Below are 16376 nucleotides of genomic sequence, written 5' to 3' on the forward strand. Positions count from 1 at the left end.
ATAGCTTTTATCTATAAAAGAAATAATCTACTAAAAACATAGTGACAATGCTTATAAAATTCTGTCAAAAGGTATAAAATATTTGGGAATACATCCAGTACAAAAGGGAGAATTTACACTCACAAATTTTATTTAAAGGTTTAAATCAAGACACACAAATTCGTATTTAAAAGTTTAAATCAAGACCCACATAAAAAGAATGACATGCCATGCAAAGGTTTAATAAAATACAATGCCAGCTATTCCCAAATTAATATAAAACATAATAAAAAGAAATATTTCTTTCAAACTGCATGAAATGAGGTTATTATGTAAGACTAGCCAAGAGGTATATGAAAAATTAAAATAATGTTAAAAACTTGCTACCAGATATTAAAAATATTGTATAATACTATTAGAATAAAGCACTATTTATTTTTGACATTGTAATAAGGATGAGAGGGAAAATCAGAGCCCCAAAATAGATCTGAATAAGATTTTTAAAAGTGGTATTTGAATTCAGTGAGAGACCATTTACTTGAAAAAATGGGACTGAAATAATGTAGTATATCTATTAAAAAAACCAAAGTGGTCTCCCTAGTTTACATCTACCTCACATTATAACAAAAATAAATTTCAGATAAATAAACATCTAAATGCGAACACAATACATTGCAAAATATTAAAATAATGTGAGTTTATTTGTTTAATCTGGTGCAAAATGAGAATATTACCTTGCCAAGTAAACCAAGAAGATCTGTTGACATGTTTGACAGCATATTTTATCATAAACAATACCAAAGGAAAAATAAGGCTGTTGAAAAATGTGAAATAAAAGCCCAGCATTCTATGATAGTCTTAGTGAAGGGTGTCAGTAACAGCCTATGGTATTATTTTATACTATTTTAATCAATAGCAGAGTAAGAACATCTGAAAATTCTCTTCCATATAAGTAATAAGAAAAATGGCAAAAAATGCCCAAATTAACTTTCTCAGAACTATGGAGATTAACAGAAAGCTTTCAGCAATCTAAGGTGAATTTATTAAAGAAAAACAGACTAATCTTAGAAGTATGAGCTTTGTGGCTTTTTAACTTGTCCTAATCCCTCCCTCCTCTGGTCCTTGTTAGCCTTGAAGAATAATACCCCACGTTTGTGGAGAACACCTGCAGTCAGGCAACCACCAGAGGTTGTAGAACAGAACTGGAATGCCTTCAAAGCTTCATTCTTTATCCTGTTTGGTGAGTTTTGTTTTGTTTTGTTTTTGTTTTTGTTTTTGTTTTTGGAAGACTCCACCTGCAAGGATGTCTGTATTTAATACAAAACTCATCCAATACAAAAAGTCTCCTCCAAGAGTTTTTCCCAACGCGTGATTGTCACACACACACACAAAATAATCACAGGCAATTAATTAAAATTTCTGCCCACTTTTGTGGACAACAATTGGGGAAAACAATAGATTAACCAACAAACTTAAAAACAGAAGCTTCTGAAGAGAATGAGATGTGTATAGTGACTTTGTAAATCTCCAACATATTCCTGAGAATCTGGAAGACTGCAAATGCACAAGAATGTGCAAAAACCCAGGGCTGTTCACCTGTACTGCTGATACCTGAGAAGTCCTTCAAGTTCTCATCTCTGGCTGACTTTGACACTCTATGAAAGTAGAAAGTGAAAACTAGGGCAGCATTGACAACTGTCTAAATGCTTGTTGAGGATGTGCCTAAATGAGCACAGAAAATCCCTTGGCAAAGACAAGATTTATTGTTTCTGAACTTTTAAGGATCACTGTCTAATCATTAATAGACCACTAAGATAACTGAGAAGAAATTTCACACATGACAAAGAAAACAGACTTTGCAAACTTCATTCATAAAGGTCATGAAGCAAACAGAAAAAGGAACAAAACCAGGGGAGGAGTGAGAATCTTAATCTCAGTGTTGCTACACTATATTATTTGAAATGTCCATTTTTCAACAAAAGTATGGAACATGTAAAAACCAAGAAAGATGGATGTCATAAAAGGGGAAAAAAAACATTCAATAGAAACTGTGTCAGAAAAAGTTTAGATGTTGAATTTATTAGTCCAATCATCTATTTTAAATATGTGCAAAGTGCTAAAGGTAAATGTCTAAGGAACTAAAAAAAAAATAGAAAATGTCAGTGAAAAGATAGCAAGAGAGAAATAACATTTCGCACACAAAGGATCTTCACAAGATTAATACCGACTTTATCATTCAAAACCATGGGACAAGAAGGTATATGCTAACATATTCAAAGTTCAAAAAAAACCCCTAATAATCCCCCCTAATAATAATTATGCAAAACTTTCATTTAAAAATGAAGATATTAAGAATTTGCCATATAATAAAAAACTGAGAAGATTGTCACTAGGAGATCTGTCCTATGAGAAACACTAAAGGGAGCCCTTCAGGCTGAAAGAAAACAAACACTAGGCAGTAACCTGAATATAAAAGAAAAAATATATCAGTAAACACAACTTCATAGATAATATTAAAAGGCCATGAATTTATTATTTTGTAACACAATATTTCTTACCAGATTTAAAAGACAACAGTATAGAGTGGTAATTATATATAAATTTAGGTTGATGGCTACACATGTATAAGAAAGTAATTTGTACAATAAAAGCACAAACAAATGCAGAGTGGTAGGGGCAATAGAAAAGCAAAGTTTTGTATACTATTAAATTTAAGTTAGTATTAGTCCAAAATAGTTTTTTTATAAGTTATTATTTGTAATCTCAGGAAAACTACTATGAAATTAACTTTTAAATAATAGTAAAATGGATGATATGGTCATTGAAATAGCACACTAAGAAATATCTATTTAGTGCTCAAATAGAGGAAACATAAGACAGCAAAAGTGATAGACATATATCCTACCTTAACAATAATTATATTAAATGTAAATGGATTAAACACTTCAATCAATCTATAGAAATTTACAAAATAAATAACTTTTTAAAAATGACCACATCATACACTGTCTATAAGAGACACATTTTAGATTAAAAAACAGAAGTATGTTGCAAGTAAAAAGTGGGGGAAAATACCATGAAAGCCATAGTCAAGAAGAGCTAGAGTGGCTGTATTAATATCAGACAAAATACACTTTTGAATAAGAATTGTTACTAGAGATATTTTATGACAACAGTCAATTAATCAAGAAGATATAACAATTACAAATATAGATGCACCAAAGAACAAAACCACAAAATACATGATGCAACAAGCTGAAAGAATTTAAGGAGAAAAACAGGCAATTCAACAAAAATAGAGACTTCAATATATACCTTAAAAAATGAATAAGATGAGAGAGAACATTAACAAGGTAGACTTGAACAACACTAAGCAACAATGAGTCTTAACAGACATTTACATAACACTTTATGCAGAAAGAGGAGAATAATAATATATTGCTTAAGTGCACGTAGAGCATTTTCCAGGAAAAACCTTATGTTAGGCTATAAAACAAATCATAATAAGTTTCAAAAAGCTGGAATCATGCAGAAGAATAAGATTAGAAATGAGAAACAGAAACCCACTATCATACTAAGATATTTTAATACAGCTTCTGTAGTAATTACTATATCAGTCAGAAAACAAATCAGAAATATAAAAGATTTAAATAATACAGTTATCATAATTCAAAAAAAACTATTCAGAATTACATACCACTATTACAGAAAACATTTTCCCAAATAAAATGTTTATGCAAATTACCCATATAGTAGGTTACAAATTAAGCCTTAATAAATTATAAATACTACTTACTATATAGATTACCTTCATGAAAAAGTAAGAATCATATTAAAAAACAATTAGATAACTTTAAAATCGAGTGGAAATATAAGGGTTAATTTGTCCAAGATAGATCATAGGCTCATTTGCAGATTTTGCCTCTACAAAGTTCCAAGGATATTAGTTAAGGTCCAATTTAAATAAACTACTCAAATAAGTGGAGAGATAGGTCATGTTTATGTTTAAGGATCTCCAAAATAAAGATATAAATCTTCTATCAAATAATCCATAAATAATGTGATTCCAATCATAACTCAAATAAAATCTCTGAAGGAAGTGAACATAACATAATAATACTGAAATTTATGTGGAAGAGCAAAGGTCAAGATTAGCCTATATCTCATAAAAAAAGATAAGAGACTAAGGGATTCACCATAATAAATAATCAAAATTCATTATAGAAGTTTAGTAATGTAGACTTTAAGTATTAAGGTAAAGTTGGTTAAGTAAATCAAATGAATAAAAACAGAATGGAAAAAGGGAACCATACAAATACAGAAGCCTCCTATGTGTAGGAGATGGCACTGAATATTAATATATAAATAAATACAATAAATTGAATTGTAACATTTTTCTACATAAGAAAAATTAGAACCTTACTTCATACCATACCCATAAATGAATTTCATATTGATTATGTTTCCCATCTGGTAAGCAAAATTTGCATTCCTAACATTCTAGAGATAGTTTACTACTTCAAAACTTGTAAATAAAATATAGGAAAAAAGACTCAGTTTTGAATATTTTAAGCATAGTTTCATCTAAGGGTATTGTGTAAATATGAAAAACAAAATTTCAAATCATTTGCAATAAAATATCACAGATTATTTATTTGACTTTGAGGTAGAAAAAATTTCTTCCCCAAGTTCATAAAAGTTCAGATAAAATTATTTCTACCTTGTACTAAATTAAAATTTTGTTCATCAGGAGTTATCCTAAAGAAGTAAAAAGGACTGGGTGATAATATTTTTAACATATGTAACTTTAAACTATTTGGTATCCATAATATACAACAAATCAATAAAAAATAAGCAATTACTCAACATATAAGGGAAAAATCATGAGCAGATTTTACATGAAAAAAGAAATATAAATAAATAAATAAGAGAAAATGCAAATGACCTCTCAAAAGCCATTAAAATATGCTCAGCTCATTAATATTATGGATTAATTTTTTTAAAATGAGATATAATTACAGAGACATAATAGAAAGTAGCAAAAAAGACATTGCAACTCCAGGTAGGAATGCAAATTGGTACAAGATCTTGTATATTATTGCCCTTTAAGATACTATTATTTTTACCTTTTACCTTTATCTTTTTACCATTTCATAATTTCCTTGTACTATTATATCCTCTTAATACAGTGAATGAGATGCATCAGAAGGGGAAGGGGAAAGGTGAGTCACAAGGGAAAGCCAGAGTGATACCAAGCATGACACGACTCAACCCACCATTCCTGGTTTAAAGATGAAGGGGACCACCAGCCAGGGGATGCAGACAATCTCTGCAAACAGGAGATGATCCCACGCTGACCATCACTAAGGCAATGAGGACCTCAGTTCTAAAACTGTAAGGACTGTACTGTGGCAAAACTTAATGAGCCTGAAAGCAGATTAACCCTGGAGCCTCAAGAAAGAAATGCAGGGCTGCTGACTCTGATTTCAGTCTAGGAAGCTCTGGAGGACTGGGACCAGCTGAACCGTGACCTAGAGAAACCCAGTGATAATAAATGGGTGCTGTTTTAAGCTGCTAAAATTCTGGTAATTTATTTTGCAGCTATAGAAAACCAATATAGACAGAAAGTTGGCTACCTGCTATTTAATTCTTGACAGAGACTATGTTTTAATAGTGTGGTTCAAACCAAACTCAGTATTTTTTTTTTATTTTTAAACATGAAAACTTACCTTTTTCCTTAAAGCAGATAATTCATTTGTTGATATCTTTCTTTCCTTCAATATTTCTGTTATGGCCTCTTCATTCTCCTCAATAATAATTTGAATATTTTGAATTAACGTATTATAGTGACTGTACAGAAAGTTAAGTTGTTCTATCTTTTTCCTAAGAGGAAAAAAACACACAGTTGATTGTAATTGAAAAGTAAATTATATTTAAAATTAGGTACATTTAAGTTAGTTTCTGACTTAATGTAAATCAATGAAATTCATGTATTCCCAAATGTTCCTCTATCCCAAAACAACTTCTGAAAAGCACCACTTAGATATCAAAACTAAACAGTGAGAAAAATATTCATCAGTAGTATTTATGTTTCCAATTTAAAGTAAATGAGAGAAAAGTGATTTGTAAGTTATTTAAAATAAATCAGTCTTTGATTTGGTTTCAGGTGAAAGACTTTTGATTCAGAGGTTAGATAGTACAGGGATGGAACAGCAAGAAAAAAATAAAAGAAAGAAGAAAAGATGTAAAAATGAAAAGACCACATAGTCTTAGAGGTAAAACAGAGGAAATTGCAATTTAGGATAAAAGGAGGCTTATTTTAAAGAGGTAATTGCCAAGGTGTCCTTTGTTCCTGAGAAAAGGACCACAGAAAAGATCAATGCTAATCTGTGATGCCAGCTTATATGAATATGAGTTTTCTATACTAAATCATCGATCAATTTGAATAAAGTTTTCCTGTCACACAGAACCATAAAAAAATGTAAAGCCAACAAGAGGAATTAAACAAATGTCATAAAACACAAATACATCAAAAATAAAATAAAAACCACTTCAACTACATACATGCAAAATATAGTCTATATATATTTAAATATTCTATTTTATTATAAATCAAATAAAAAATCAAATAAAAATTAAAATTATTAGATGCTATGTTTATAATTAATACAAGGCTATATAATTTGTTTTTAATAATATCCCATGCTGAAAAACTTTTTTTAAATAGTCACTATTGCACATAGATAGCAGGGATATATATTGTTATATGATACCCATAGACAATTTGGCAAGATATATAAAGAGCTCTTACTTTTTTTTATTTTTTAAGAGGTTTTATTTATTTATTATTAGGGAGAGGGGAAAGGGGGGAGAAAGAGAGAAAAACATCAATATGTGGTTGCCTCTCGTGAGCCCCTTACTGGGGACCTGGCCTGCAACCCATGCGTGTACCGTAACTGGGAACTGAACCGAGGACCCTTTAGTTTGCAGGCCGGCACCCTGTTGACTGAGCCACACCAGCAAGGGCAAGAGCTTTTAAATGACACTGAAAAACAATGCTTTAGCTTTAGGAATTTACACACAAATAGACTGACATATGTAAAGATACATATTTTAATTTATATATAAACTTGATGGATAATGTGGGTAATTTAGATTTATTCCCTTCTCTTTACATAAATTTTTAGACAGAAACATAAATTACATTTTAATTAATATTGTAATTATTCTAAATGATATAAGTAGGATTTGTGAAAAAAATCTTACTTAAAGGTTTCTATGCTTGTTTCATTATCATGAATATCTTTTTCCATTTCTTCTCTAATTTGTTTAGCTTTCAATTTGGTATTTTCATAGTTTTCTATAGCTTCTTTAAGTTCTCCATGAATTTGTTTGTACAGTTCCATTACCTAGAAATAAAAATATTTTGTTAATATATGCACTTAATGGCTAATTAAAAGAATCAGACAAGAGGAAGATCAGAAAAAGGACAAACTTACAGTAGTTCTTATTGAAATAAAAAGTTCTTTATAACAATTTTCTTCCCATATTTAGCCTCTTCTAAAAAATTGTTAGACTTCTTTTTTAATGAAATTTATTAGGGTGACATTGATTAACAAGATCATATAGGCTTCAAGCATACATTTTTATGATACATGATCTGTATAATGCATTGTGTGCCTTGCATTATGTAAGCAATTGGTTTACTTCTTAGCAACTTCCAAATACAAAAAATATTTGACTATAGTTGCCATGCTGCACATTAAATCTCCAGGACTTACTTTATAATAGGAAATATTTATCTTTTGTCTCCCTTCATCCATTTTTTCCACCTCTCACCCCCTCTTGCAAACACCAATCTGTTCTTCGTATGTATGAGCTTCTATATAGTTTTTGCTCTCTCTTTTTTTATTGCACATATAAATAAGTTCACACAACATTTGTCTTTCTCTGATTTCTGTCTCTTAGCATTATGTCTTCCAGGTCCATCCAAGTTGTTGAAAATGGAAAGATTTCCCTTTTTTATGGCTAAGACATATAACATTGTATATATGCACCACTTCTTTATCCATTCATTTATGAGTGGAAACTAAGGGTGCTTCTATATCTTGACTACTGTAAATAATGCTTCAATGAACATATGGATGCATATATCTTTGTGATTTCATGTTTTGGGTTTCTTCAGATAAATACCCAGATGTGGAATTGTTGGGTCCTTCTTTGTCTCTTGTTATACAGCCTTTGTGTTAAAGTCAATTTTATCTAGGATAAGTATTGCTCCCCCAGCTTTTTGTTTGTTCATTTCAATCTTCATGAAATATCTTTTCCATCCTTTTATTTTCAGTCTGTCTTTTGATCTAAAGCTCTTGTAGACAGCATATGTAAGTGTCTTGTTTTGTTAGCCATTCATCTCCACACGTCTTATGATTCAAACATTTAATTCATTTGCTTTTAAAGTAATTGTTGATAAATATGTATTCGTTGCCTTTTTATTATTCATATTTTTTATTGTTTCTTCTTCTTCTTCTTCTTCTTCTTCTTCTTCTTCTTCAAGAAGATGCTTTAACATTTCTTGTAATACTGGTTTGGTGATGATGAACTCCTTTAATTTCTTGTCTGGGAAGCACTTTATCATTTTATTCTAAATATTGCTGGGTAGAGTAATGTTGGTTTTAAGCCCTTGCTTTTCATCACTTTGAATATTTGATGCCAATCCCTTCTGGCCTGCAAAGTTTCTGTTGAGAAATTAGGTGACACTCTCATGGGAGCTCCGTGTAGATAACTGCTTTTCTCTTGCTGCTTTTAAGATTTTCCCTTTGTCCTTAGCCTTTGGCATTTTACTTATGATGTGTTTTGGTGTGAGCCTCTTTAGGATCACCTTGTTTGGGTCTTTCTGCACTTCCTGAACTTGTATGTCTACTTCCTTCACCAGGATAGGGAACTTTTCTGTCATTGTTTTGTCACATAGATTTTCAATTCCTAGCTCTTTGTTTTCCTTTGAGCATCCTCAGATGCAAATGTTTGTATGCTTGAAGTTGTCTCAGAGGCTCCTTATACTACCCTCATTTTTTTGGATTCTTTTTGCTGTTCTGATTGGGTGTTCTCTGCTTCCTTATCTTCCAAATTTCTGATTTGATCCTCTGCTTTATCTACTCCACTTTAATGGATGAAGTTGATTCTCTTTAATATATTCTTCATTTCTGACTGGTTCTTTTTTGTGTTTTCTATCTAATTTTATGTTTCCTATGTCTTTGAAGAAGTTCTCACTAAGTTCATCTACTCTTCTCTTCAGTTCATTGAGCATCCTTATAATCAGTGTTTTCAACTCTGCATCTGGTAGATTGCTTGTCTCCATTTTGATTAGTTCTCTTTCTGGAGTTTTGTTCAGCTCTTTGATTTATGACATGTTTCTTTGTTTCCTCATCTTGGCAGCTTCTCCGTGTTTGTTTCTATGTATTAGGTAGAGCTGTTACACCTCCTGGGCATTGTAGAGTAGCCTTATGTAGTAGGTGTCCTGGAGGGTCCCGTGGCACAGTCTCCCTGGTCACCCAAGTTGGGCGCTCCAGGTGCATCCCTCATGTCAGTTGTGGACACCATCTTGTAGTTCAGGCTTTATTGGTGTTGGCACCTCCATGGGAGAAATTTACCCCCAGGCTTATTGGCTGTGAGGACAGGCTATGATGACTGTGGAGGATCAGCTGTGCAGGGCCAACCCCATGGAGCAGAGCAGGACTTACTTCAGCAGGGCTCTGGTGCCTGCTGAGCCTCCCCCTTGAGTGTGTTGCTTGTGGAGGTGCTTGGATGATACTTCCATATGGTCTTAAGTTGTCAATCAAGTGTGCTGTCACTGGGGACTCCCAGGAGTTACAGGCCAAGGTCAGCTGCCACTTGTGGCCTGCCTGGGGCAAGCTGGCTTGAGCTACAAAGCAATATGCAGATGCTTGCTACTTGCTCTTGTCTTGGAGGTACCCAGGAGAGTCCAAGCTGTGAACCAAGGCCAGCTGCCACTAATGCCAGGCCTGGCACCACTTGGCAAGATGTACAGTATACACTGAGGCCAGATGCTGCTTGTTTGACAGATTTGAGTAAAGTCCCCAGCATAAACCAAGAGAAGTTCTTTGTATGGAAAAGTCACTAGAAATGGTTTGGGTGAGCCTGCTAGCTGGGTGGGGCTGGGTCCCAGGGAATCACCAGGTCAGGGTGAACAGTGTTAGCCAGGTTATAAAGACTCAGATATGGTGTCCACCTGTTGACTCTGGGAAGAGGGCTCAGGAAAGGAACAATGGCCTCTGCCAGCACTTCTGTCTGGGAGCAAGCTGCCCTTCCAACTCTTTCCCTGATGCCAGATAATTCAGTTCCTTCCATATGTCTGGTGCCTTTCAAGCTGCTCCCCAAGTGCTGGTGCTCAGAGCAAATGAATCCAAGTAAGTCCATGCTTGGGCCCTTTATAAGGGTGCTTGGGACCCCAGGAGCCCTTTGCCTCCCTCAGCCACAATCCCCACTAGTTTTTACAGCAGGAAGTTATAAGGACTTCTCTTACTGGCACTGGAACCCTGGATTGGGGTTCTGGTGTGGGGTTGAGACCCCTTGCTCCACAGAGTGGTCCTCTGAAGCTGAGATATCCCTCCCAATTTTTATCTGCCACACTGAGTATGAGGCCAGGCCATTCTGTGTCTCTGCTGCCTGCCTTACTAGTCTCGATGTGGCCTCTTCTCTATAACATTAGTTATAGGACTTCTATTCAGCTAGATTTCATGCATTTCTGAATGATGGCTTTTCTGTAATTTAGTTATCATTTTGATGTAGTTATGGGAGGATTCAAGTATTGGATTTACTTATACCACCATTTTGACCAGAAACACATTTCTTATTTCTGATAGCCATTCTAATATGAGAAGTAGCATCTCATAGTAGTTTTGATTTGCATTTCCTTGATGATTAGTGATATTGAACATCCTTTCTTACATCTATTAGGACATATGTATGTCTTCTTTGAAAAATGTCTATTCAGATCTTCTGCCCATTTTTGAAGTAGAGGGTTTGCTTTTTTTCATATTGAGTGCTAAAAGTCATATATTTTGGATATTAACTCTTTATCAAATAAATGATTTGCAAATATTTCTTCCCATTCAGTAGGTTGTGTTTTCATTTTGTTACTTTTTTAATCTGAGCGAAAGCTTTTTAGTTTGATGTAGTCCTACCTGTTTTTGTTTTTTTTCTTTTCTTTTCTTTTCTCTTTTTTCTCTTCTCTTCTCTTCTCTTCTCTTCTCTTTCTTCTCTTCTCTTCTCTTTTCAGCCTTTGCCTTTGGTGTGAAGTCCTAAAATCTTCATTAAGATGGATGTCTAAGAGCTTACGGCCTAGTTTCTTCTAAGAAAATGTCTATGGTTTCAGGTATTACATTAAAGTCTTTAATCCATTTTGAGTTAATTTTTGTGTATGATTTAGAACAGTGGTCCAGTTTCATTATTTTGTTGCAAGTGGCTGTCCAGTATTCCCAGCACCATTTACTGAAGAGACAATCCTTTCTCCATTGTATATACTTGGCTCCCTCATGGTAAATTAATTGACTACATATATGTGGGTTTATTTCTGGATTCTCTGTTCTGTTGTATTTATCTATGTTTCTGTGTTTTATGCCAAATACCATACTGTTTTAATTACTAGCGCTTTGTAATATAGCTTGAAATCAGGAAGTGTGCTACCTCCAGCTTTGTTTTTCTTTCTCCAGAATGTTTTAGCTATTAAAGGTCTTTTGTATTTCCATACAAAGTTTAGAGTGTTTTTTAGTTCTGTTTCTGTGAGAAATGCCACTAGAGTTTTGATAGATATTCTATTGCCTCTGTAGATTGTTTTGGGTAGTATGGACATGTTAACAATATTAGTTCTTCCAATCTATAAGCACAGTATATCCTTTCACTTTTTGTGTCCTCTTCAATTACTTTTCAATGTCTTACAGTTTTCAGGATACAAATCTTTCAACTTCTTGGTTAAATTCATTTTTAAGTATTGTATTCTTTTTGATGCAATTGTAAATGCAATTTAAAAAAATCTCCTTATTATTCCTTATTAGTGATAGGAATGTGATGGATTTCTGTATATTAATTTTGTATCCTGAAACTTCACTGAATTCATTTATTAGTTCTCATACTTTTGAGTGGGTTCTTTAGGGTTTTTTATATATAATATTCTGTCATATACAAATAGTAATGGTTTTACTTCCTCTTTTCCAATTTGTGTAACTTCTTTTCTTGCCTCATTGCTCCAGCTAGAACTTTAAATAATATGTTGAATAAAAGTGGTGAAAATGGGCATCCTTGTCTTATTCCTGATCTTAGAGTAAAGCTTTCAGATTTTTCACCTTTGACTATTATGTTAACCATGGGCTTGTCATTTATGGTTCTTTATATTCCCTCTACACCCACTTTCTTGAGTTGTTATCATGTGGAAAGTGTTTAAGTTTGATAAAGTTTAATTTCTCTACCTTTTTCTTTTGTTGCTTGTACCTATAGTAATGTGCCAACATTCATTTCTGATTTGAGTAGTTTGAATTCTTTCATTTTTCTTTTGATCAGTCTAGCTAGAAAGTTTGTCAATTTTGTTACCTTTAAAAAAAAACTTTTAATTTCTTTATTATCTGTACTGTTTTCCTATTATCTGTTTATTTTCCACACTCTGATCTTTATCATTCACCTCATTCTGCTTTTGGGTTTAGTTTGCTCCTCTTTTCTAGGTTCATATGGTATAAAGTTAGGTTATTGATTAAATGTAGATGTCTACAGCTATTAATTTTTCCTATGGACACGACTTTCACTGCATCCCATAAGTTTCCATGTGCTGTATTTTGTTTTCTTTTACCTCACAGTATTTTGTAATTTCCCTTTTGATTCACCTCTCTTTGACCCATTGTTTAGGAATATGTTAATTATCACATATTTGTAAATTTCCAGTTTCCTTCTATTACTGATTTCTAGTTTCATTTCATTGTAGTCAGAGAATATACTTTGTATAAATTCAGTCTTTTTAAATTAAGTAGTGGAGCCAGATGTCAGACTGTATGATAAAATTTCACAAGTATAGATTATGAAATATGGACTTACATTTTATATAAGTTTATTCAGGAATGTTTCTAATTTTGGTCATTAGTAATGGTAGTTTAATGGTGATAGATAAGTCACTGAAGTTGAGGAGGTCAAAAGTCATGATGCTTGGGGTTTCACTGAGCAAAATCTCTTAATGTAATTTATCTTCCTACATTTAGAAATAATATTTGATGCTCTTGATTTTTCAATGTTTGTTAAAGATAATTATTTTCAGATCATAAATGTCTAATAGGAATTAATATAAATATCTCAGGAACAAGACAGAATGTTTTTTGTGTTTGTGATACGGAGGCAAAATTTTAAAATCATGATTAATTTAAAACTTAGTTTAACAAAAGACATCATGGTGCAAGAGTTAAAAAAAAAAAGACCAACCATAAGTAACACTTTCTTTTCCTTAACTGCAACACAACTATTTATCAAATAACTATCTATTCAATAAATTACCCATCATTCTAAAACATATTTTGGCCCTTACTATATGCCAAGTAATGTTAGCTATATTTGAGAATATTTGGTATTATCATAAAATATTTATAAATGTATATATAAAGGATAATGCATATAGTTTTATACATCACTTGCTTATGTATGCCACACATACATAGCATGCAGAAGCATACAACTTGCAAGAACAGTTTTATAATTAGAAAACACAGAGGAAATACATGTTTGCATCAGTTAATTATTTTTTATTTTCAGCAACAGTAATTGCTTCTTGTTAACTGGAATCAAAAGTAAATTTATTATGAGAACATCAGTACTAAGAATTAGATCTAGTATTTGAGATGTAAAGAGCTACTTTACTTCAAGGAAATTTGTTGTATTTCCTGTTATTATTCACATCCAGATTATTTTCTACTTAAAATTAGAACTAATAATATATGGAAAATACTATTCTAGGTATTTCCACATAGTAATTTATTTTCTGTGCACATTAAGCTTATGATACAGGCACTCTTATTATCATACTAATTTTATAAGTAAAGAAACTGAGGCACAAAGGTTTAAAATACACCTAAGATCTAAATGATATAGCTGGGATTCAGACACACAAACTCATGATTTAGAACCTGTCTCTAAGAATATATTTCTATTTCTCTCTGAGGAGGTATTTGGGTCTCCCACTGCTCATAATTCTGCTTTTCATTTCTTAGTTTTGTCAGTTATGCTCATGATATGAAAGGAAAAATGCATTTTCTTATCACTTTTTTATAAAGTATCACTTATTTGTAAGATATCTTCTACTACTAATAGCAGAAGGTTTTCATATTTTGGTTGCATGACACTTATAACCTTTCTTAATAGTACCCCAATTTCATTATGGAAAAGTACATTTCCTTGTATTTTATACCAATAGTGCATCATTTAATCACAGTTCGTGCCTCTCACTACAAAAGCCAAGAGGGTCAGATTCTCACTCACTTTGATCCCTGAAGTAGCAAGAAGGTGGCCAGCTGACCTAAAGCCAGGTAAGAAGACTGTCTTCCAGGAATTCAAGATGCATCGGGAGACACAATGATGAGGAAATAGTGGAAAGGCAATCACTGCATTAATAATGGCTGTATTACTCTAGGTTCTCCAGAGAAACAGAACCAACAGGATGGAGAGACAAAGAAATAGGGAGAGGGAGGGAGGGGACCTAGGAGGAAGGGAGGAAGAGAGGGTAAGAGACTGAATGGTTTCAAGGAGTTGGCTCACATGATTGTGGAAATGCAAGTCCAAAATCTGCAGAGTAAGCCAGCAAGCTAGAGATTCAGGGAAAAGTTGCAGTCCAAGTCCCAAGGCCAGCTGCTGGCAGAATTCTTCCTTGCCAAATGAGTTTAGCCTTTGTTCTCTTCAGGACTTCCACTGACGGAGAAACCCACGCACATTATGGAAAGTAGGCAGCTGTATTCAAAGTCCACTGATTTAAATGCTACTCTCATCCAAAACACCTTCACAGAAACATGCAATATGTTTGACAAAATATTGGCCATCTTGGCCCAGCCAAGCTGACAAAAAAATAACTATCACGGCAACTGTGATAGGCTTTGTACAAATGTTACGATTTTCCTGGCCTGCTAAAATACATTTTCTTGTTGGTTTTCTTTCCCCATTTGCAAGCCTGCTCTTACAGCTGCGCAACAACTCTCCTTTCCCCTGTCTTGAACATGCCTTTGAACTATCTAGGAAAAACACACCAAGAGAACAAAGAGATACCAATTTACACACCAGTGACACATTTTTAAATATTACAGTAAAAAAAGTTGAAAAAATTGTGAGGTGTTTCAGTTAGGACTGGGTTTCAGTAAAAACCCGGTCAATAATGCTACCTACATCTCATTAGAAACACCATGAGAAAAAGGAAATTGGGAAATGACTTTTAACCTGACACATAGCTATTAAACTATATAAGGAAGAAGAATACTAAAATTCTTGTCCATGGTGGACAAATGGAAAATCTCCAGCACTGTTACTATGCCAGTAATATAAATTGTTAGAGACTCTCTAGAGAGCAATTGAACTTATAAAGTTAAAAATGTGTATGACCAATGACCCACTAAATACCCCACTAGTTATATATCCAAGAAAAGTTCACAGGTGCATGGAGGGACACATGATCATGGTAGCTTACTGTTTCCAGTCAAATCAGTATTGTTCCCACGAAATATTGGGAACAACTCAGATGACCAAGAGAAGAGAAAACAGTAAATAATAAATTGTGAGATATCTATTTGATAAGACATGGTGAGTAAAATGAATGAAACATGTTGATATATATCAACAGAAGCTGGATCTCTAAAATAATGTCAGATTAAAAAACAATTTGCAGAAAGTTATACAACATTTTATACTATTTGAAAATTAAAAATACTAGGTATTGCACATAAATACACGAATATGTATAAAAATATATAATTTTTGCCTAGAGACAATTTCATGAAAAAGTTGTCTTTGGAGAATGAAGGAAGAAAATGGAATCGTTGAGGGAAATACAGGATATATTTGACTTTATTTACTTTAAAATTATTAAATATGATCCATAGTTAAATTTGTTCATTTTGTAGCAGGTATAAGTAACTAATTTTTCTATAATATAATCCTGGAAATAGGAGAGTTAAATGATAATTAATCATTAAAAATACTTCATTTATTTTCATCAACAATGAAAATGACTGCTATAGTCTACTTACATTCTCCCTCCCTCAGTTCTATTTACAATTTCAAAAATTACCATTTTTTTAAATCTCCAATATTTTATTAGTAGGTTGAATAAATATTATTAATACCCTTAAGTATAAAAGTATGATAAG

The 16376-nt window shown here is 32.8% G+C and overlaps 1 protein-coding gene across 1 annotated transcript in view; it reads right to left on the reverse strand.

Annotated features, from left to right (window-relative positions):
• CCDC178 (coiled-coil domain containing 178) overlaps positions 1-16376 on the reverse strand; it is a 297827-nt gene that overhangs the window by 247784 nt on the left and 33667 nt on the right. The window contains exons 8-9 of the mRNA XM_054583812.1: positions 7246-7388; positions 5709-5862 (exon numbers count right to left, since the gene is read on the reverse strand). Coding sequence (XP_054439787.1) covers positions 5709-5862; positions 7246-7388 — 297 coding nt within the window. The remainder of the gene's footprint in view (positions 1-5708; positions 5863-7245; positions 7389-16376) is intronic.

Source organism: Pteronotus mesoamericanus, unplaced genomic scaffold (genome assembly GCF_021234165.1).
Source record: "Pteronotus mesoamericanus isolate MK-2021 breed Mesoamerican mustached bat unplaced genomic scaffold, CSHL_Meso_final contig_74, whole genome shotgun sequence".
Classification (NCBI taxonomy): domain Eukaryota; kingdom Metazoa; phylum Chordata; class Mammalia; order Chiroptera; family Mormoopidae; genus Pteronotus; species Pteronotus mesoamericanus.